Source organism: Eschrichtius robustus, chromosome 14 (genome assembly GCF_028021215.1).
Source record: "Eschrichtius robustus isolate mEscRob2 chromosome 14, mEscRob2.pri, whole genome shotgun sequence".
NCBI classification, from domain to species: domain Eukaryota; kingdom Metazoa; phylum Chordata; class Mammalia; order Artiodactyla; family Eschrichtiidae; genus Eschrichtius; species Eschrichtius robustus.
Genome location: NC_090837.1, coordinates 46941574 through 46965140, shown reverse-complemented (window position 1 = coordinate 46965140; position 23567 = coordinate 46941574). Strand labels below are relative to the sequence as shown.

General features: G+C 35.3%; 1 protein-coding gene across 1 annotated transcript in view; it reads left to right on the top strand.

Annotated features, from left to right (window-relative positions):
• DSC1 (desmocollin 1) overlaps window positions 1-22058 on the top strand; it is a gene marked incomplete at its 5' end in the record, with an annotated part of 29248 nt that extends 7190 nt beyond the window's left edge. The window contains 13 exon segments of the mRNA XM_068562447.1: window positions 5332-5476; window positions 6604-6739; window positions 6741-6762; window positions 7211-7345; window positions 8134-8319; window positions 10325-10582; window positions 10731-10875; window positions 17769-17984; window positions 18314-18556; window positions 19882-20000; window positions 20724-20978; window positions 21860-21958; window positions 21960-22058. Of these exon segments, the coding sequence (XP_068418548.1) occupies window positions 5332-5476; window positions 6604-6739; window positions 6741-6762; window positions 7211-7345; window positions 8134-8319; window positions 10325-10582; window positions 10731-10875; window positions 17769-17984; window positions 18314-18556; window positions 19882-20000; window positions 20724-20978; window positions 21860-21958; window positions 21960-22058 (2058 nt within the window).
• Window positions 22059-23567: the final 1509 nt, after the last annotated feature.

Below are 23567 nucleotides of genomic sequence, written 5' to 3'. Positions count from 1 at the left end.
TAGCCCAATTATTCTCAAACCTGACTGTACATTATAAATCACATGATAATCAAAAAAAAAAACCTGATGATCGGCCGATTTCCAGAAATTCTGATTTAACTGTTCTAGGATGGGGCCCAAGCAATTGAAAATTTGAAGTCACCCAAGGTGATTCTAAATGTATCTTGAGGCTAAGATCCCCTGCTTTAGCCTCTTGCGTTGCACTGTCCTTCTTTTCTTTCTTTCCCTCTGACTGTCCTTCAGCAACAAATATCTTGAATTTCAATTTCTGTCCTCAGTCATGCAAAATGAACTTACCAATTCATCTTATTCCATCTAATCTTTTCCAAAGAAAAATTCTAACTCTTCTGAAAATTAAATCCTTTGTTTTTCTGTTTCAGCTTCTCATATCTCCTTAGTGTTCTGATACCTAATCTGACATACAAGAGAAATTTACAGTGAGTTTCAGCGTGATGGTGAATGAAACTGTTTAAGCACGTGGTATCTTTGAATTATAAGAGTGTAGTAAAGGAATTCTTTGCTCAAGGAGTACATGAAAGGGAAACTGATACTCGGGCAGTCCAGAAAGTAATATCTTAGCAGACATATGAAAGATGAGTAGGAATTGGTGGCCACAGAAATGCAGCCATGAAAAAAGTCAATAAATGGTGCCATGGAGTGGGAGGAGGTAGCTAAGCGTTCTAGGCAAAGGCATCAGCAACAGAAAGACCCATCGGTTTAAAAGAAATCAACAAGAACAACAAGAAACCCTGGCAGGAGTGTAGTTTGAAGCTAAGGAAGACTGTGAAATATGAGGCTAGAGCAATGAGTAGAGATCAGAGTGTGAAGGACCTGATATTTCATGCTAAGGACCCTATGCTAAGGATGTCAAAGCACAATATAAGGTAGTGACATTTTTGAAACAACATAAATGTTCCACTTTAGGGATTTCATAGTTAAATAAAATGCTTGGATTAGAATGAAACATTTTCTGTATAATATTATGCTCCCTTCCAAATTCTCTAGAATAAATATACTTTACTCATAATAATATCAAACTCTTACCTTAAAAAATAGCTTACATAAGGTCTTATTGAAGAAGTATGCTAATCACTACTTTAAACATTTTGACCTTTTTATCAAAAAGCCAAATAAATAATTGATAAATATGTATATTTATATACATGCGCATGTAAATATATAAGTTCTCTGCTGCTTTTATAGCTTCTTCATAGGAAGAAAAGCTCTAACACTAGCAGTCACTCTTGTGGAGAAATAAAAAGCTGCCTGCTCTGTACGTTGTGATGTACACTTCATTTCTTATTCTGCTGATAACATGCTGTTTATGGATTTTTGAGGTCTTTAGCTGCTTCTCACTGGTCAATCTGCTGTCTCTTTTGGCTTCTTATTAAGATCATTGCAAGAGGGAAGGGAAAGAGAATAGTTTATAATTAAGATAAGTTACTGGGAATTCCCTGGCGGTCCAGTGGTTAGGACTCTGCACTTTCGCTGCTGAGGGGATATGTATGGTCAGGGAACTAAGATCCCAAGAGCCATATGGTGTGGCCTAAAATAAAATAAAATAAAACAAAATAAAATAAGTTACTTCACTACTTTTTGACGTCTTTTAAAGGACAAAGGAATAAAATAGTTTGGAAATTTTGCTCAAAGTTGGCCTTTTGAGTAATTTTCCTTCAGAATTACTTGTGTTTCCCTAGTTTCCATTAACATGCTTAAGATTGAATTGACATTAAGAAACACCAACTGCAAATCAACAAAATTCATAAAGTATAACAAACCAGATGTAAACATGGTACAAGTTGTAAAATCACTTGAGACAATGTGGAATAGAAGCCTTATCTGTCAACGTAGAGGTTAAAATTAAAATAGTATGCCTTTGCTTTTCTATCAAATCAGTTTCATTTACTGTTTTATACTGGAAAGCTTATTTCTCTGGAAATTAGTGGATCTTCAGTATCTGCCACTTTTGCTTTTAGTCTTGGACAAGTCGCAACTTCAAGAATCTTGTTTTCTTCTCTGTTTTATGGGCTGCTAATTGTTGTCTTATCTACCTCAGAGCTGTTGTGATCATTAAATGCCATAATGCTGACAAAATCACCATATAAACAGTAAAGTTCTCTAAAAATATTCTAATGGCAGATCAAATAATGCACATAATCCAGAATTTTGTCCTCAAGACTGGGGCTTTTGATGGGATTTTCCAATTCTTTGCTTTTATCTAACCTATTTGAATGTTAAGTGTTAATAAATTATTGTTGTTCAAAATAATTTGATATCCTTGATTATTGGGAACAGGGTCTAATTCAATACATATCATTACTGTGCTCCCATTTGCTCTATTGCCCCATGTTGTATTGTTTAATTTTGGCTGGTAAAGATTTTTCTGGATGGGTCACACCATTATTGCAGTTGGAGGAATTTGTTTTAAACCATTCAATGCATCTAGTCTTTTAGGGATTTATATAAGGCCCTTTTGCAAGTTTTTTAGAGAAGAGTTGTATAAGAAGTGAATTTTCTTCAATAATTCCAAGTTACTTTATGAAAGAAAGCAGCTGCAAACACTCTTCCTCTTTGAATGTTGAGGAGAGTCTGTACGTTTTATAAGTTTATAGGGAAAAATCAGCTCTATCTGGTCCCTTCTTACCTATCCAGCCAGAGCCTTACTATCTTGTAACACATGATTTCTTTTCCAGACACACAAGTCTATCCATTGTCTTTAAATTCATGTTGCTAGTTACATTCTGTACACACTCAGCTTTGGTGTCACTGCTCTCTCCCTTCCTCTGCCCAGTCTACACTCAATACCCCTCTCTACAAGGGTAAATTCAAGCCCCAACTTCTGTTGACAGCTGTTTACACATTCCCAAAGATGAGAGCAATTACAGAGCTAAGGGCAAATTATAGTGCAAAAGGGCTAAAAGACATGAGGTTCTTCAAGCTACAGAAGAATTCAAGAGGGAAATATCACAATAGTAGACACAAGAAATTTAAATAATACTCTTCTAACTTAGCTAAAAATATGACTAATTCTACTAGAGTATAGTATTCTATTTATAGGTATTGTAACAATATTTAAATATATTATTATTGCTTTTAATATAGAATAATGGGAACTAGACTGCAAAACCATTAGTTTTATTGAGCTTTCTGAAACTGTTGCTTTAGTGATTTAGTAATTATGAAAATATTTATAATTAGTTTCTTTATCATATGAATATTAGTGGATTCTCCTAGGGATCCAGGCTGTGGTTTAAAGTTCAGCCGCCTTTCTAGTTTAAATCATCTTTACAATAATTATTTGAATTTTTATTTATTTTGGAGATGCTCAGCACATTAATAGTGAAAAATCAAACTAGTACCTGAAATAGTACCAGAAACAAAATCACTACATCTGAAAATCAGTGGAATGTAGAATAATGATATTTATTTGTAGTTGAGCATCAGGACCTATTTTAAACTACAAGTGATTATACAGCAAGAAGTAGATGATCATTTCCATTGAAGAGAAAAACTAGCAAAAATTAGTGTAAATTACAGCAGGATGGACTTAGGTTAGATAGGGAGATGTTTTAATACCAACGTGAAGAAGTAAAAGAATTCATTACAAGTGGTCCCATAGAATGTTTATGACAGTTTTTACAGAGGGCAAACTTAAGGGGTGGTTTATTTTCCTAAAAAAAAAGATGGATGGAATTGAATGCAACAAGATATTTATTGGTGAATTACCCAATGTAAGGCACTGTGTTAGGTGCTTCAGTCACACAAATATTCTAAGTCTCAGGCTTCACCCCGGAGGACAATTGGAAACTAATTGGGACATAAAACAATTACATAGTTTTCTCTAGCCAAAACTCTCAAAATGACAGTAGTTTAAAGAAAGAAAAAAATACATCAAATATGAGGGGAGAGGGAGGGATTGATAGGAAGGCTGAATAGTGTGGTGGTAGCGGTGATGGTGGTGGTGGTGAAGTGGTGATAATATACTCCTGTATCCCTGAGTGCAGAATTTATTAAGATACAGGGATCAGACTGACAGAAATCAAAGTGTAAGTTTTATTACTGAAAAAGCCCAGCTGGAGGTTGTTTGGGGAAAAGTGGAAAAGGGAACAGAGAGAACATGAATGGTTATTTCAAAGCCTTCTGTCCTAGAGATTGGAGTGGAAATTTCTTCCCCTCCAGGTTAGCATGTGAAGATGAAATGTTTCCTTTCCACACAACAGTGAGGATTTTGTGTTACTTTGGTAGATGATAGGAAGATCATTGAAGAGTCTGGTTAGCTAATATCATGATTAAAATTGTGCTTTGTGGAAATGAATCTGACTCCTGAGGGCTACATAGTTTGGAGAAGGTCAGTTAGGACAACTGTGGGAAAGTTGGTAGGACATGTGTGTAGGATACAATATGAAGGTTGATAGGATACATTTGGAGTCACATGAGGATAATAGCATTGAGAATAGAAAAGAGAAGTGAATGACGGAGACACAGAAATGCTGTAATCTCTAGAACCTGGCAACTGACTATAATATAAGGCTAAAGAGGGGGAGGAGTTAGATACCTGAGATTTTAATCCTGGTTCATTTTAGAAAATGGTTAAGGTAGGGAAATCAGGAAGGCTAGCTGTGGTGAAGAACTGAGTTAACACAGACTTCACTTTGGGCAAGTTTAGTTGTTCCTGTCAGTGAAGAAAATCTGTTTAACTCAACAACCAGTTACCAGAAAACTTCAGAAATAATTTGATGGTATTTAAAGAAAAAGGGCATTAAATCTTCACATTTGGGACCAAGATATATCATTTTGAGATAGAGTTTGGAATATGTATATATATATATATATATATATATGATTTTATTAGCATTTTTACTACACAAGAAATACATGTTACTGATAGAAAAATGAGAAAATACAGGTAGAGAAAAGAACACAATCGAATCACCCAGAAATAGTTGATATTTATATGTGTATATAAATCTACAAATAACTAGAATCACATTTTGTATAAACTTTAGAAAAAAATACTTGTTATTAGCATGACTAGGGGAAGTCTACGTGCATTCCAACAAGCAGAGCTGCATGCAGTTAATTCAGGGAACAGAGTAGCCTCCTTCAGCTGGAGTGTGTGGTACTTGGTGAGAGAATAATGAGAAAGGATTGAAGCCATAGGGCAGGCATAGTCTGTGCTGCTGTGTTGTCTCTCTGTTGCATAAGTTCTTAGTGACATAGGCCTTTGCCAATGATTTTTTAAAATATTACATCTTTTCCCAACCGCTAGGTTGAATTTTGTGCCTAATTTTTTATTCAAGAATTAGCTGATGGTGTTTGTCTACCTTTCAGATCTACATCTATGCAACTACTGTGGACGGTTATGCACCTGAGTACCCACTCCCCTTACTATTCAAAGTTGAAGATGATAACGATAATGCCGCATATTTTGAAGACAAAGTGACTGTCTTTAGTGTGCCTGAGAATTGCCAAACCGGTAAATTCACATCTTAGGAAAAACATGAGAATTTTGCTTCAGTTGAATTCTTCATTAATGTTTTAGGCACAGTTATGCAAAACATTTTTAAATGCTTGACTTTCATGGATATTCTACATAAAACTTTGTAGCCTTATAAGATCATAGGCTCTTCAAAGGCAAACCTTTTTGTGCCCATTTTCTAGGCACGTGTAGAAGGCAGCTAACTGATCCACAAAGTTACTAACTTTGTTAGATTAATCCACAATGACAAAGGCTGTTTATATTTTCTATTTTGATCATGTACATATGTGTCCCAGATGTATTTATAAAGCAATAGAGCATTTGAATCTTTATAAAGTCGCAATACATTTTCAAAGACCCAGAAATAGATTATGGTATGGCAATGCTGATCTGGCTTATAACAACATAGGCATTTCTTTACTTAGCTTATTTTCCAAACAAATGGAAAACATTTTAAACTGGTTTGATGCTCTCAGGACCCAAGATTGTGACCTCATCAAACCACAGGGCATAACAAGTCTAGTTCATTCTCAAAAATTGCAAGATATGTTCTTAGTTTCTATGTGCATATTTAATACTATTTTCCCACAATAAATGGTTTGCTAAAGTAACATTGCCAATACTCTGATTTCTGAGCCATAAAGCTTGTCCAGATGATATTCAGACTGTTGCATAATGTTTGTCTTGTATGTATTAACAATTCAGCACATTTAGTAAAATATAAAAGCATAAAACCTTTGTTATCATATGCAAAGCTGTGCTTTTCCTTTAACATTATCAAGTGGGGTATAAAAGAAACAAGATATACAGAGAAGGTCCCATCCAAAAATGGCCCATGAACTGGATTGGGAGGAAGAATTTGAGAACCACTGTTACCAGCCGTGGGGTGGGTGTTCTCACATATGCAGAACACAATCATGTTATCCACAGTAGCCACCTAATTGAAGTTTCCAGGTTAGGGGAACTTGGAAGCATGTAGATACTTATCTACTTATCTGTAAAATCAGTCAAATTCTGGGTTTTTTGGGAGAATATGCCACAGCAATACCTTGATTTTATTTTTGTTTGTAATTCAATTATATCGCTATTTTAAGTTGTTGACAGTATTGGATTTATCTAAACAGGAACTTCAGTGGGAAAAGTGACTGCCATAGACCTCGATGAACCTGACACTCTACATACTCGTCTGAAATATAAAATCTTACAGCAAATTCCAGACAATCTAAAGCATTTCTCCGTACATCCAGACACAGGTGTCATCTACACGTTTACTGGATAGAGAAGTAATGAACTGCTTAATTAATTTCTCAATCACTAAACTATGTGTAAACTGATCATGAACTCCCAAAGAAGTTACAGTAAGGCCCCCAGTGGCCACCTCTCCAAGAATGTTTCCGTAGAGGCTATGTTTAGGGCTTCTCAGGACCCTTCCTTTGTCCCTACAGAGACTATGGGAAGGTACAAGGTCTCACTTAGAGATCATTGACCTGGTTTGATGTGTGGATGCTAAAATAGCTTTACATTTTAAAATGTTGTATTAGAAACATCAGCTTTCCACTGTACTGACTGAAATATCTCTATTTCTATATTTGTATTTATGGTGGCTTTTTTTGAAAAAAAAAATCAAAAAAGAATGTTTGTAAAATAGTCAGAGCCTGAGAAATGGCTATGAGAATCACAAGTTACAGGAAATATAAGTGTTCATCAGTGTACCTTTTTCCTTTTTTTCAGAAATGTGATACGTACAAGTTAATAATGGAAGTGCGAGACATGGGGGGCCAACCTTTTGGTTTATTTAATACAGGAACAATTACTATTTCGCTTGAGGATGAAAATGACAATTCACCATGTTTTACAGAAACTTCTGTGAGTATATCTCTGTATTCATTTATCTAGGTTCACTTACTTTTTCAAAAAACAAATCTGGAATTTGGTAGCTCTGTGAGATTACACATTTTGGTTTTAATAGCTACCACTTACAAATAACATTGGCAGAAAAATATGATTTCTGTAAAAATAATCAAATTGCCAGTTATTTCTGGATGCTAGGAAAATAGCTGCTCTCTTGGCCATCTACAAGTTCTTAGCTCTTGAGTTCATTCATGTAGTCAATGCTTCTTGGATGCCAAGCTCTGGTATCAGATTCTTTGTACTTAAATTCCTTTTATAGGGTGAAGGAGAAGAGGGCATCTGCCTGTGTTCTTCACACCTCAACTTCATAAGATAACGAAGGGACTAGTTTACATCTTCTGCTTTGCTGGAGAGTCAGTAGTACAGGTTGCCCACTGCCATCTATACACAGGCTCCTTCTGGGTTATATATGAGCAAACTTTTACTTAGGAAATACACTAAGTAAAGAGTGTACTTCAGAATAGAGACAAATCTGAGGGCTTGAATGATTAGGAAAATCACCTCAGAGAAGTTGAAAAGTTAAGACATGAGTTAGTCTTTGAAGAATGGATAAGATTTGAAGCAGCATTATTAGTTTACTGAGGAAAGAAGTGAGTTTATGTATTAAATGTGTAAATTCTTCCCATTGTAAAATTGCACTTTTCCATATCACTTTGCTTTCTTTGTCTTTAAATATAACTTTGAGTAACAAAATCACATAATTAAAATCATTAATTTATAATAACAAGAGACAATTGTTTCAGTATTTTACAGAAGTAGAAGAAAACAGAATTGACTTTGAGATTTTACGGATGGCGGTGTATGACCAGGATTTGCCAAACACGCCTCACTCAAAAGCTGTATACAAGATACTACAGGGAGATAAAAACTGCAACTTCAAAATTAGCACAGACCCAAATACAAATGAAGCGGTCTTGTGTGTTGTCAAGGTAAAAAATATATATATATATATACATATATATACTCAATAGTTATGTAAATATACATGTAAATATACATATATAAATATATATACACATATATGTATCAAGCAATGCTTTACAAGATTCTAACTTACACTTGAGCATATATATATATATATATATATATATATATATATATATATATATATAAAAGTAATTCCTGTATGTATATAGCTAGAGTGTTGCAATGCAATGCTGAAATGATTTATATTGTTTCACACATAAACCTTTTATTATTATTATTTTATCCTCATTTTCTCTTAGAGGAAAGGCATGGCCGGTACAAAACTGATTGTTCTATATACGAGGAAAACCAAGGCAGAGACATGTTGAATGAGTAAATAGATACTAGCCTTAGAAGAGGTCTTAGACACCCACTTATCTAAATTCCTTACCTTATGAAACACAAGACAGAGAGAAATGGAAGAATCAATAAAAAATCAACCTCTTGACTTTTCAATTCCCTTCATGCTCATATTATACTTTTACCACTCTATAATGTATTTTATAAGACAGACCATTTACTAAATATTTAGCAGCTATTCCCATTAATTCCCCTATATTTGAGGTAGCCAGTGCTTTGGGATTTTTAAAATTTAATTGCATTTACTGGCTCAGAGGGTGATCACTTTAACTGAACTTGTTTTCTTTCTGAGTCTTTCTACCTACACTCCTCACTAACCTCTTACATCTTTTCTTGTTAATTTCTTGGAGACAGTGTATTTTCTTAAAAGTGATATGCATAAATTTTGCGTTCCTTATAAAACTTTTAGAAAATGTCCTTTAATTATAACACTGCTTATTTTTCCTTTCTTTTTTTTAAATTTCTTTTTAAAATATTTTTGGACTTTTTTCTAGATTTCTTTCTTTCTTTTTTTGTTATTTAGATAGATTTTAGTCTCTAATCATTTATTGTTTTGGGATTCTTTCTAGTTACTCAGTTCATGAACTAACAAATTCGTATATAATATACTTTGAAAAGGTGCTGCTAGATAATATGATTATATCTTTTGACTCAGATACTCAGAGTAACTGCTCCATTATAGCCAAATCTCATGTCCTAGTAGTCTTATTACTGAACCAAACTCAGGTCCGCTCGCCCGCTGGCAGTGAAGCCAATCTACTGACACCAGGTTGTAGTGAAGGAAAGTGCAGCTTTATTGTAAAGGTGCCAATACAAGAAGAACAGGTGGCTTGCGCTCAAAAACTCCAAACTTCCCTAAGGATTTTAGCAAACCATTTGTAAAGGCAAGGTGAGGGAGGGGCATCCCAGAGTACGTGATCAGCCCCTGCACAATTCTCTGATTGGTTGATGGTGAGGTAACAGGGTGGTGTCATAGGGGTTAACATTATCAGTCCTTAGGCCTGGGGGCTATGAGCTCATGGTCAACAAGTAGTTAACATCTTCCATTTGGTGGGGGGTTTTCACATCTTTAAAACAACTCAGGAAGTGCATCAGATACTATTATCTAGGTACTGCAGAAAGGAGCTAAAGCAGAGGATATGGAGGAGAAGTCTGCCCTGGGAAGGCCCCATTGGGTCCTGCTTGGTTACAGTCTATCTAATTATTTTATATACTTAGAGGGACTTTTGCTAATTTAGTTATCACTGTTATCCCATTTGATAATAATAAAATAATGAGAAATAGTCCATATGAATTTATTCAAACACTTATTCTGTATTTCTATTAGTATTTAAACTTGTAATAAAAAAAAAATGAAAGCAGGACCTTTCCAAAGGAAAGTAAGAAGAAAAATTGGTTGAATCTTAAAAATCAACAATTTTGCATTTGATAGTGTTTGTCACTATAGGAAGCTAATTATTCGTCGTTAATACATTAGCAACAACTTTTGGTAACATTTTATACATAAAAATGATTTTCCCTTTTGTGCTAAAACTTGGAATCATAGTTATGTCTTCTATATATATATGCATATATGTATAGACTCATTATGGTATGTTTATCGAACAGTCAGTGAACTATGAAGTCCATCGCCAAATGATTTTGCAAATTGGTGTACTTAACGAAGCACAATTCTCTAAAGCAACAAACTCACAAACTCCTACTATGTGTATTACAACTGTCACTGTTAAAGTTAAAGACCATGATGAGGGCCCCGAATGCCAACCACCAGTAAAAGTTATTAAGAGTAAAGAGGGTCTCCCCGTGGGCACAACACTCCTTGGATACGAAGCAGTGGATCCGGACAGCGGCACTGCTGAGGGCTTAAGTTAATGTATTTTCAAAGTTTCCTTCTTTTTAATTGTGATGATAATTGATTTCAAATTTAGGAACATTCTATGTATTTTTAGAATGACAGATTTTGAGATTATGTCTGCTCTTTGGTTTGAGCATTTACATTTGATTTCTAAAAACTAGGTATAAGAAGGTAAGAGATGAAGATAACTGGTTTGAAATTAATGAATACACTGGTGACTTGAAAACTGTAAAAGTTCTAGATAGAGAATCAGCATTTGTAAAAGACAACCAATACAATGTTTCCGTGATTGCAATGGATGCAGGTGAGTGCAATTTTCTAGAAATAAAATATAAATATAGCACGTATTTTAAGGAAATCTTGGAGCTAAATTTAAATTTGTTTGTTTCCAGATCAAAATTTAATGCAAAAAATGTTTGCATTATGATTGCTTAATTGCTTGGAAACCACCCTTTTTAGGTCCCAGTGCATCACTAATGCAAAACTTGGAGGTGGTGAATGGCCGAAGCCCCAGTTTCGAGGTCCATATTATTTGACTTTTTCCATGGACATAGTGGCATCATCAAGGATCCCTATTTTTCTCAGGAGTACAGATTTAGTACTGATTTGAACTTGCTGGAGGAATTCAACCCACCTACAACAGTTGGGTTCAGATAGATTTGTTCTGAGTCTCTCTTACTGGGGAATAAAACACTTATCCTATTTCCTAAATAAATGGTCAAACGATGATTTTTAATGTCTTTTGCTGAGGTTTGCAATCATTCTCCAAGGTTAATTCTAGAAACTGTTTTGTGAAGAAATGTCCTTCCAATGTCCTAAAGTAGAGATCTCAAAACTCTTTTGAATATATCCTCCAAGCATTTAATCATTTTTGAATATGAACCTTTGCAGTGGAAGCCCTGTCAGTTGGCTTCTCTTTTTGTTATGCAAGTGCCTGACTTAAGCTTTGATTGATATCTCAAACACATTGCTAACCACAGAACTAGATCAAGAGCCAGGCTGACCTCTACCCCATCTCCCCAGGCTCCTTTGTTTTAGAGATCTTGGTTGATTTCAGTAACTCACCATTCCGGGCTGCTTGTTTTTTCTCCTCCTGTGCTTTAAATTCCTGCTTTTGTGTTTTAAATTCATCAATAGTGAGCCTGTGAAACCCAAGGCCCCAGCCTCCACCTCAATAAAAGCAGAATCCCAGGTGTTACTCCCCTTGCCCCACCCCGTCCATTCCCCACAAACTTACTCTTGCTGTGTGGCCCCATGTGTGCCATGTAATTTCCAGGACTTGTAAGTAATAAACCTTTTTTTTTTTTTCAGTGTTTCCTGATCGTTATGCCTTAGGGCATCTTGCAATCATAAGAGCAATCACAAGGGCCAGTTCAGCTACAACCTTGGTTATTGATAGGCTGAGACCAGTCCACAACCACTCCCATATATTTACTAGTGTGTTTATTTATATACATATACTACTATGCTAATGTATACATCATAAAAATAGATATTAAAAGAAGATGATAAAAAATATAAATAGAAGTTACAATATGGCATTCCACCACACCAATTACACACTCACTCATTTGCGGTAAATTTCCATTAATGATAAAGGTGAATGAACTTGGGCTTTTATGACAGCCTATGTTTTTGACTATCTGCTTAATCTAAGATGGTTTCCATTATTTTTATGGTTAGCATATTTTTATACACTAGATGTTCAAAACAAACAAGCTGGTACGGCAATGTTGTGGTCTTTTTCTATAGCATCACTGAATTTCTTTAGAAGGAATGGGCGAGTGTAGGAATAAACACATATCAAATCCCACGGAAATAAACAAAAGTTGAAAGTAAGTCATGCAATGTTTCATGTTTATTCATTTTGCCCCTTGATATTTTGATAATAAGATAAAGACAAATGTTTTCTCACATATTATACCCATACTTTTTTCTATAGCTTTACACTAAAAGCCACATCTACGAAAACAATAGATTCTCTGAGGAGAGACAAAGGTTAAACTAATGAAAATACTGCTGCTTATGATTTATAGAGGAAGGGCAAACCAGTTCATCTACATGTGTCCCATTCAGGTTTTTTCCTTACTTCCTCTCTCAGCCTTGGTCTATTCCTGTTACCCTGGGATGGAAATAGTCTGTTGCACGTCATAATCAGTGAGATGACCAAGCAGTTTGAAAGAACTATGCCCATGAGCCAAAAATTGTTAGGTTTCAAAATCTGAAAGAAAGCCTCAATTTGAATATTATTACTTAATCATGCGCATATGATCTTCCTTTCCTCTTGATACCTCTCACACAATCTTTTAATGTAATTCTTTCAGTATAAGTAGGAAAAAAAATCTACTAAAGAATGGGGAAAACATTAACTGAGAAATATAGTTCATATTGCCACTCCTTTATAATCCTGGTGATTTGCTGCTTCTATATAAGCAAAAGTGAAATCTGAATGGTTCAGGAACACAATTATGATGTCAAACAAGGATTTATATTTACTCACTTATTCCACAAATGTTGATTGTCTTTTAAGTTCCAAGTACTAGGCCATGAAAATTAGGATTCATAAGACAAGGTCAAATTTTCACACAATATCAGTTGAGGGATTATTATGTTCTCATAACAGATTCCCCGGTATGAAAATTTTCCCCATCAAAGAATGTATGGATATCATGAGAAGTGGAAATCAGTTAAAGAGTTGCCCACCCAGATTAAAGGATAAAGAGAGGAAACCTCACGGAAATGCAGAAGCTTGGTGATAGAAAATGAAATACTTTTTGGAGAGAAGGAAAATATGGAAAACAGATATAAGAAATTAACTTGGTCTTTTGGTGACAAAAGAATGTCTTTAAATACAGTGATCATAGCACAAAGAAATGAAATGTCGAATCTAAACTTTGTGACTCTATGCCCCAGGCCCATGGATAACCTGGATGTGCTCAAGAAGTAAAGATAAGGGTGCTATAAATGTTAAAGGAAGACCGTATGGTGTCATGAAGGATTTTGTTTATTTGAACTTTAATCCATTTAATATATGCTTCCAAGGGCCAAATATATAATTACTTATATTTCCAAATGAATGTTTAGTTTTGATGCTCATAAATATTTTATGATGATGATCTAGGTATTCCAGCTTTCTTAGAATCCAGTTTATTTCCTTGTATTTTTTGTGTCAATTTTTTTGTCAGTCAGGCTGGTTTCCCTGCTTTCACTCTAGAAAGCACTGTTTTATACACCCTCCACCTAGAATTAGACTGCCCCTCCTGTTTGAAATTCAGGTCCCTTTGCTTCTTCAAATGAATGGCAGTGACATCTTCTGTAGTAGCTCTCACTAGTCTTTGTTCAGTTCTTTTTTTTTTTTTTTTTAATTTATTTTATTTATTTTGGCTGCGTGGGGTCTTCGTTGCTGCACACGGGCTTTCTCTAGTTGCGGCAAGCGGGGGCTACCCTTCGTTGTGGTGCGCGGGCTTCTGATTGCGGTGGCTTCTTTTGTTGCGGAACACGGGCTCTAGGTGTGTGGGCTTTAGTAGTTGTGGCACGCAGGCTCAGTAGTTGTGGCGCACGGGCTTAGTTGCTCCGCCACATGTGGGATCCTCCCAGACCAGGGCTCGAACCACCCATGTCCCCTGCACTGGCAGGCGGACTCTTAACCACTGCGCCACCAGGGAAGTCCCTGTTCAGTTCCTCTATGAACACCTTTTACGCCCTCCTTCCCTGGGAATAATATCGTAATTATCACGGGTGATGTGTCTTCTCTATAAAAGGGTGCTCTCATTGTTTCTCATGTACATTCTTTTCCTCTAGCTAGACTCTGAACTCATTTTCATACAAGGATCCTTATCATTGCTAAATATCTTTTTTACCAAGCATCTGGCAGAGATCTTGGCATGTTTGCTTCGTGTAGGTACTGATATTTGTCATTCCTCTGTCGTTTGAGAGCCCTGTGAATCTCCAGGTCCAGGTTGTGAATTTCACTACCAAGAACTTTGCAAGTTCAGGTGCATAATAGGCACCTGGAACAGTTAGTTTTAATGTATTATAGAAACTTGAGTTCAAAAGTTTACAAATACTTTGTTACATTCGGCTGTAAAAAGAATTTTCTTAAAATAAATATTTCAGGGTTGTCATGTGGAAGAGGTAAACATTTTGTGTATAGTCCAAAATAACCCATGAAAAAATTGGAAATGATTAGGAGGTGTATTATAGCTTGATAAGAAAGAACCTGAAAACTTTCTAGTGGTTAATTAAAGAGTTCTGTACATGGAGTGGGCTGATTCATAACAGTTAACTTCCGGTTCCTGGAAACTTTTAAATAGCAATGGGGAACTCTTGCTTTTCAGAGTCCCTATTGTTGACATGTAAGTTTAGATTTTAGTTAATCCAAGATGTACTTTCTAGCCCCAAGATTATGACATTCCTTACTCACCGATACTTGGCATTTGCTTATGTGCTTAATTTAAAATAAGGTTTAGAAGTAGACAAACATACACACTCAATTACCTTTTCACAATCTTCAACTATTATCAGTAATTACTTATTTTTTGCTCTATTTCCCAGAAGTAAGGAAAAAATTTGCAATCAGTCTTTCATAGTTTTAGAAGGCATCTAGGACTTTGTTTTCAGCTGCGGCTTTGACTACTATCCATTTTAACAATTTCAAGTTTTCCTCTTTTTAACAACATGCTTAAATCAGACTGTGATGGAAAATAATCATTTATGTGGTGAATGTTGGTAGAATTTTTTTTTTTTTGCTGCACTGCGGCATGCAGAATCTTAGTTCCCCAACGAGGGATCAAACCCGCATCTCCTTCATTGGAAGCACGGACTCTTAACCACTGGACCTCCAGGGAAGTCTCCCTATTTCTTTATTAGATTTTTTTAAAGTGATTTCTATTGTTCCTTAAAGAGAAATAGTTCTCTGCTTAAATTTTAAAAAGTAAAATCAGAGCACACATGTTGACTCACAGGTAGTATCTGTAACTATTTTTTTTAATTAAAAAAATAAAAGCTCCTTTTTTCCCATTATTCACTTCTTTGTTAGGGTTTAAAGTTGTTACTTGTATTCAAATTTATTTACAAATTTATGGCAGTCCCAAATGTTTATATGCTATTGCAGATTTTTTTAAATAAAAGTTGTACCTCTCTTTATTTTTTATTTTTAAATAAATTTATTTTATTTATTTATTTTTGGCTGCGTTAGGTCTTTGTTGCTGTGTGCGGGCTTTCTCTAGTTGTGGCGAGTGGGAGCTACTCTTCATTGCGGTGGCTTCTCTTGCTGCGGAGCACGGGCTCCAGGCATGCGAGCTTCAGTAGTTGTGACATGTGGGCTCAGTAGTTGTGGCGCACAGGCTTAGTCGTTCCGTGGCATGTAAGATCTTCCCAGACCAGGGCTTGAACCCATGTCCCCTAAATTGGCAGGCAGATTCTTAACCACTGCACCACCAGGGAAGCCCCCTGTATCTCTCTTTAATTTCTAGATATCGTAAAACTTGTCCAGATAAAATAGGTATATACTGCAGTTACCTTATGTAAGTGATTAATTTAAAAGTCACTTTGAATAAATTAATTTTTTAGTTATTCAGCAGAAAAAGTTTCACTGAAATGCACTATCCAATATGGCTTAATTGTTATTTCAACCTAAAAAGAAAAAACAGATTACATTTACACATGATTTATGGTAGTCTTTATGATAAATTCAATATTTATGCACCAAAATTTAGACTAGTATTCAAAGCAAAAAAAGTGAGAAATTTCATCAGTTATTTTTCTGTTTATTTCAATTTTGAAAGCTTACCATTTATAGTAGTTTGTAATTTTATTACAAATGATAAAATTTGAACATGTTCTTTAAACTTCATTATCTCTTAAACACCAGTAATGGGCGTTATGTTAATTAAAAATATTTATTTAGACTTATGTGTGAAACATTAGGCCAATAATAGTGGAGAGCTGGAGATGAGTAACAGTTCTTATTCTCTTCTTTTTTTTTAATAAATTTATTTTATTTATTTATTTTGGCTGTGTTGATTCTTTGTTGCTGTGCGCAGGCTTTCTCTAGTTATGGCGAGTGTGGGCTACTCTTCGTTGCCGTGCGTGGGCTTCTCTTGTTGCAGAGCATGGTCTCTAGGCACGTGGGCCTCAGTAGTTGTGGCGTGCGGGCTCAGTAGTTGTGGCTCGTGGGCTCTAGAGCGCAGGCTCAGTAGTTGTGGCGCACGGGCTTAGTTGCTCTGCGGCTTGTAAGATCTTCCCAAACCAGGGCTTGAATCCTTGTCCCCTGAATTGGCAGCCGGATTCTTAACCACTGCACCACCAGGGAAGCCCAACAGTTCTTATTCTTAAAAGCAAATTGATTAAATTCGCGGCAGGCGGGGGATGTGTGAAACTTTTTTACAGTTTATTCAATTAATTTTTTTACAAGTCTAAAAACAGTAAGTGCATTATATTCAATATGTTAGTATTAAGTTTTAAGTTAGCCAAGAAATACTGTGCCCAGATCACTAGGCTCTCAAGATGAATACAACTTAGCCCTTAGGATGAACATGTTCACAGTTCAGTGCGTGAGCCAAAGATGAACCAAGGGTTCTGAGAAATTGAAGGAGAATGTGGCTACCATTGTCCGTAGAAGTCACAGCAGGTTTCATGTGGAGGTGATATTTGAATGGATTCTTAAAGGATAATAAGGTTTTGTCAGGCAGAGAAGAGAAGAAACGTATTCCCAGCAGTGGCAATAGAATGTGCCAAAGCTGCACACAGGAAGGAGCATACCTACTGAGTTTGATGATCAGTTTTACAAAGTTTGAACAAAGAGTAGATGAAGAAAAAGGTCAGGAGAGGAAGTCAAGGAAGTGACTATGACCAAAAGTAAAGTGTTTGTATTTTAAGCATGAAAGTATGTTCTTCCTAAAGAAAGATGTAAGAAATCAATTTTCTTCTTAACTGGTTATTCATTAGTGACATTACTTGTAATCTCATACCTTTTAGTTTTAAAAAGCACCTCAAGATATCATCTGATACAGCTACCAAGCTCCAAGGAAGAGTAATGTCACTATTTTGTACTGGTAGCAATGCTATTTGTGGATCGGAAAGTGTATGAAATTGCAGTTCAGACCACTAGTAGAAAGCAGATGTCAACTGTACATCATAGAGATTGCTGAAAATAAACTTTAAGTGAAGAAACATCCTATTTTTTGTTTTTCTTAGATAACAGATCTTGCCCTGGAACATTAGTAGTTCTTTTAGAAGATGATAATGATTACCCACCACAAATTGAAAAAGAAGTGACAATTTGTCGGCATGATAAGGATTTTGCTGTTCTCAAACCTGTAGATCAAGATGGACCTGATAATGGGCCACCTTTTCAATTCATTCTCGATAATTCTGCCAGCAAACTTTGGACAATAGAGACATTAACGGATGGTATGTAGTTATGCTAAACCTTCTAATCAATAGGAACTTAAGATGGTGGTCTAGATTTTCACCTTAGTTCATTAAATAAATAAATATTAATTTTAGTAAATTATTTTATTGATCCCAGGAAAAGGATAATACCTTGTTTTTTAAAGCAATGAATAATATACTTATGTTTAGACTCTTGTTCTGAATATCTTTAAGAAAACATACAAATCCATTTTAATATAATATTTGAATAATATATTAAATATAGAATAGTATAGGTAAGCATAGAGCAATGTCAGTTAATTTTCCTGGCTTTTCAAGAAATCAAAATCTGTCTTTTTTTCACATAGGTAAAACTGCCATTCTTCATGAACTGCAAAATCTTGATTATAACTATTATTCTGTGCCTCTCCAAATAAAAGATAGACATGGCGTTTCTGCAAAACACATGTTATCAGTGAGAGTATGTGACTGTACAATTCCATCTGAATGTAGAATGACTACTAAAGTTCCGAACGCTGCAAGGCGATCAAATGCAATACTTGGAAGATGGGCTATTCTTGCCATGGTGTTGGGTTCTGCATTGTTGTCATGTAAGTATAATTATCTAGAATGTGTTAGCTGAAATGTTATCTAATATTTTTAAAAACATATGGCAGTTCTTTACATCAATGACATTTATAGCCTTTGATAAATGTGTCCTTTTAAAAATCTTGCGCAAACTCTATGGCTTGGGGTACTGAGTCATAGAAGAATAAATCTATAGTAAGAGCAGATTAAATTTAAAGTAATTTTCAGAACTGTAGCCTTAGTTCTTCCAAGAATTAGCTGTGAGACACTAGGTAAATCATTTCCTCTTCTTTAAGTGCTTTTTCCCACGTGTGAAGTGAAGAGGTTGGATAAAATTAATGTTAAGATTCTCTCCCATACAAAATATTATAGTCTCTCAACCAGTCACGTTCATGTAGTGAATGCACAAAAAGAGTTAGTGGAAAGAGTAGTTTCAAAATTTACTTAGATGTTTATGCTCAACGTTATTAATGTATATTAATGAAGTGATTTAGCATACATCTTAATAAGACTCCAATGTGGGGGAAATGGTCATATGGTGAGCCACTGAGGAAAAATAATGGATGCAAAGAATCCTAAGATTTTGCATTCTGCAAACTGGTTTTGGGAGATGCAAAAGTGATGGAAATCATTACCCAGGCTTCTCCCCTTCCTTCCTCCCTCCCTCTCTTCCTCTCTGTCCTCTTTCTTTTGTTTGCTCCTTTTCCCTTCCTTCCTTCCTTCTTTCTTTTTTTAACAATCTATTTGACTACATACAGCCTATTTGCATTTACAAACTTTTCCCATAGTCTTTACTTTGTCTGTGTTCATTGATTTGTGTTCCAGGTTAAACTGGATATTCCTCTTAGCACTTGATGTACACCTTCAAAGCCAGGCACTGATTTTACATAATTGTCTTTCCTGTTTGATTTATGCCTAATGTTCTTTGTTTTTGTGATTCTAAGATCTTTGAGTTGTTCTGTGTGGATTTTAAATACCAATAATACTAGCTTAAATTCCAATCAAATGAAGTTACTATTTCAGTGTGGAGGAAATAAGGAAAGCATTTAATTCTGGACCTGGGAAGAGAGCTATTAATAAACTATGTTCACTTCATCTTTCTTCCTTTTTATTGATTTGTATCTTATTTAGCCTAATAACATAACCTCACTAAGACAGAGCTGGTCTGTATACTAATACATTTGTTAATATTCTGTTTTAAATTTTATGACCCAAAGAGATCTCTATTTATGGAACAAATTTTTTAAAGTTCTCTGAAGAAACTTTAAAACAAATCAAATGATTCAAATGATTTAATATATACCAGCATGAAAAAATGCTATTTTACTTATATATTTTTATTTTTTAGATATTTTGTTTACATGTATCTGTGTTACTGCTAAGAGTACAGTAAAGAAATGTTTTCCAGAAGATGTAGCCGAGCAAAACTTAATTGTATCAAATACTGAAGCACCCGGAGAAGTGATGGTAAATCAGTTTTCACTTTGCTTTGTATGGTGGTTCAATGATGACAGTTGATTATTATGTAAAATAGTAATAATAATAACAGCTAATGCTTATTGAGCACTTATTACGCCAAGCAGAGCTCCAAGTGCCCTGCATGTATTAATTCACTTAAACTTCAATTCTATTGTATTAGTTTCCTAGGGCTGCAATAACAAAGCACCGCAAACTGAGTAACTTAAACAATTGAAACTTATTGTCTTACAGTTCTGAAGGCTAGAAATTAGAGATCAAGGTATTCACAGAACCATGCTCCCTCTGAAGGTGCTAGGATTCTGTTCCAGTCCTCTCTCCTAGCTTCTGATAGTTCCTTGGCTTATGACAGCATAAATCAAGTCTTCATATGGCATTCTGTGTGTGTGTGAGTCTGTGTCCAACTTTTCCCTTTTGGATTAGGGACCCACCTTACTTGAGTATGACCTTATCTTAATTTAACTAGTTACATCTATAACGACCCTATCTTCAAATAAGACCACATTCTGAGGCACTGAGGGTTAGGACTTCAACATATGAATTTTGTTGGGGGGGAGGGGATACAATTTAACCTATAACACCTATGATACAGGTACTATTATTATCCTGATTTCATGCATGGGGAATAGAGAGGCACAGCAGGTAAGTGATTAGCCCATGGTGGGAAATAAATGAAAGAAAATTGTTAGTTTCAATTTGATTTATTCATTTTAGGAAGCAAATATTAGACTCCCCACACAGAAATCCAACATCTGTGACACAAGCATGTCTGTTGGCACACTTAGTGGCCAGGGAGTCAAAACACATCAAAGTTTTGATGTGGTCAAAGGCTGCTACACTTTGGATCCCATCAAAGGAGGCAGACATCAGACCTTGGAATCTGTCAAGGGTGTAGGACAAGGAGTGACGGACACCAGCAGATACACATACACCGACTGGCACAGCTTCACCCAACCTCGGCTTGGCAAAGTAAGTGCCAGTGTCTTCAAGTTCATATTACATGAAAGTAAACACTACTTATAAATCAGGATTTCCCCAGAGTTTTCCTCCTCATACATCTGGAGCTCATCACCTTTTTCATGTTGAATTATCATAGAGATAGATGGATGTTAGGGCCAAACCCAAAGAGAAAAACAATCTTGTAAAGTTCAATTTTTAAAATAAGGTTTACAAAACTTGATCTAGGAGTGGCATATGTAGGCATTTTATACTTTAGGACGTGTAAAAAGACTGATAGCTTCTTCCCTAAAAGTTGCCAGGAAAATCACCTAGAGTGAAATATTCGTTATGGAGTACTGCGCAGATCACAAATTATAAATATTTTTAGTATGTTGAATCCTCCATGTGGTTATGAAATCCTGACTATCGCCATCAACCAGATAGATTGTTAAGCTTTTATTTGGGGTTTTAGCTCCTTGTTTTATGCTCAGATCAATCAACATAGATTAATATTAGCCAGTTAATGTATTATATTATTATAGGTATATAATAGTGTATAAACGTAAGAATCATAGCTTATATTAGTTTCCCCCAAATATGTGAAAAAGTTGCAGAGATACATTTCAGTTATACAATCTCATGTTTAAATGGGAAACTGTAAACTAGTTGTGTGATGTATGTGGAGCTTTTGTTTTCGTCCATGTGTTCAGTAGGAGCATTTATATATTTGCTATGTTTTAATAATGAATATAATACAGACCAATCATGTGCATTTTTTATATGTAGGAATCCATTAGAGGACACACTCTGATTAAAAGTTAAACAGTAAAAGGTAAATCAAAGACATTATTTTTATGCTAATACATTTAGGTGTTTTTAAAAAAATAATAAAATGTGCTTTTTCAAAACAGAAAGTGTATCTGTGTGGAAAAGACGAGGAGCATAAACAGTCTGCAGACTACATCCACTCCTCTAACTATGAAGGAAAAGAGTCTGTGGCCGGCTCAGTTTGGCTGCTGCAGTGATCAGCCGGAAGAAGAGGGGTTTGAGTTTCTAGATCATCTGGAACCCAAATTTAGGACCCTAGCAAAGACATGTGTAAAGAAATAAATGTGCCTTTTAATAGAGTAACACATGCACATGTGTTACGAATGCACATGTAGGAGTTTATTGAATGTAAAATGACAGCAGCATCTGCTAAAGTGTTTGTTTATTGGAGGTAAACTTCCAGTCATATAGATAAGGATACTATAAATACGAAGCTCCCTCTAATTCTCCTTGTCTGAGATAACTTCCATGTTGTCTAGAAATAAATGTTTCATTTGTTAATTTCCATTTATATGCATGTACATATTGCCCTTTCTAGGACTGTACTATGTGCTGTCTTGCACCTTCTATCTGAAAACTTATGTTACTTGGTATGCTCTGGAGGGGTATATGGGGGAGCTAGTGAAAAGTACATTTTTATTTTAGATGAAAATTAAATATTTTCTTCACAGTCCTGGGGACAATTATGCTTTTAGAAGTATTGTCTTTGGTGCAAGAGAATTGCTTCCTCTATCTGAATGGCTCTGTGCTGAAGGATTCTTTAAACATTCTTTGATACAGTCTCCAACTGGTAAATAAGACTCATCTCCCACTATATTTTTCACCCTGCGGAGGTGCTCCCAGCTCGATCCTGAGATCTCTGTCCATGTGGATGCATCGTCCGGTTCCTACAGGTTCTAGAATTGTTGGAAAGACATGGACCAGAACAAGCTCACAGCAATTTGAGCTGCTGAGATTTTTTTTGAAGGATCACGTGAGAGGATTTCCATGAAAGAATTGCAGCCTTGATGCCCATGGGTTGACTGAAACCCACAAATGTGTTTTGTTTGCCCACCATGATGTATTATTACTTTTTTAAAATATAAATACCTTGGCAAGGACATGCTCTCTCTAGTGTGACACACGCCACCATCTTCAAGCATTTGGGGAACTAGCCCAGCAGGCATTAGGCTTACAACCCTCATACACAGTGCTCCGCCCTTTGAGTATGCTAAAGATTCAATGACTATCTGACCTGGAACCTAATACTCAGGCTGCATTGGTAATCACTTTCAGAAAAAGTGTCTGGCATATACATGTTAAAAAATTGAAATCTATTAACGCAATTCTTACCAAACATTTTTTGAATGGTGATGGATAAAAAAAATGAAAACATGAGTTAATAAACTATTTTGAATATATAGCATTTTAATAGGACATTATATTTTATTAATTTAGAAAGAAACCATTTATTTAAATAATATTTTAATAGTGTTTTGTGCCAAACTCTATAGATTTATACACATTAACTGTATATATCACAAGGATATTTCTCGTTCAGACAAAAATAATTTTTTTAATCTATTAGCTAGTTAACCTTTGAAACAAATGAGTATCTGATCTTCTTAAATTTTGTGATTAGTCTCCTTATTCTTACTCACAGTTTCTAAGTAAAGGTGTTTCTTGATATGAAGTTGGATATTAGAGCAGAAAAACAAAGTAGTTTTAATAAGTAAGATTATATTTTAAAAGGTGTCCATTTTTATAGCCATTGTCAGTAAAATAATTTTGGAGAGTAATGCAATTTCTGGA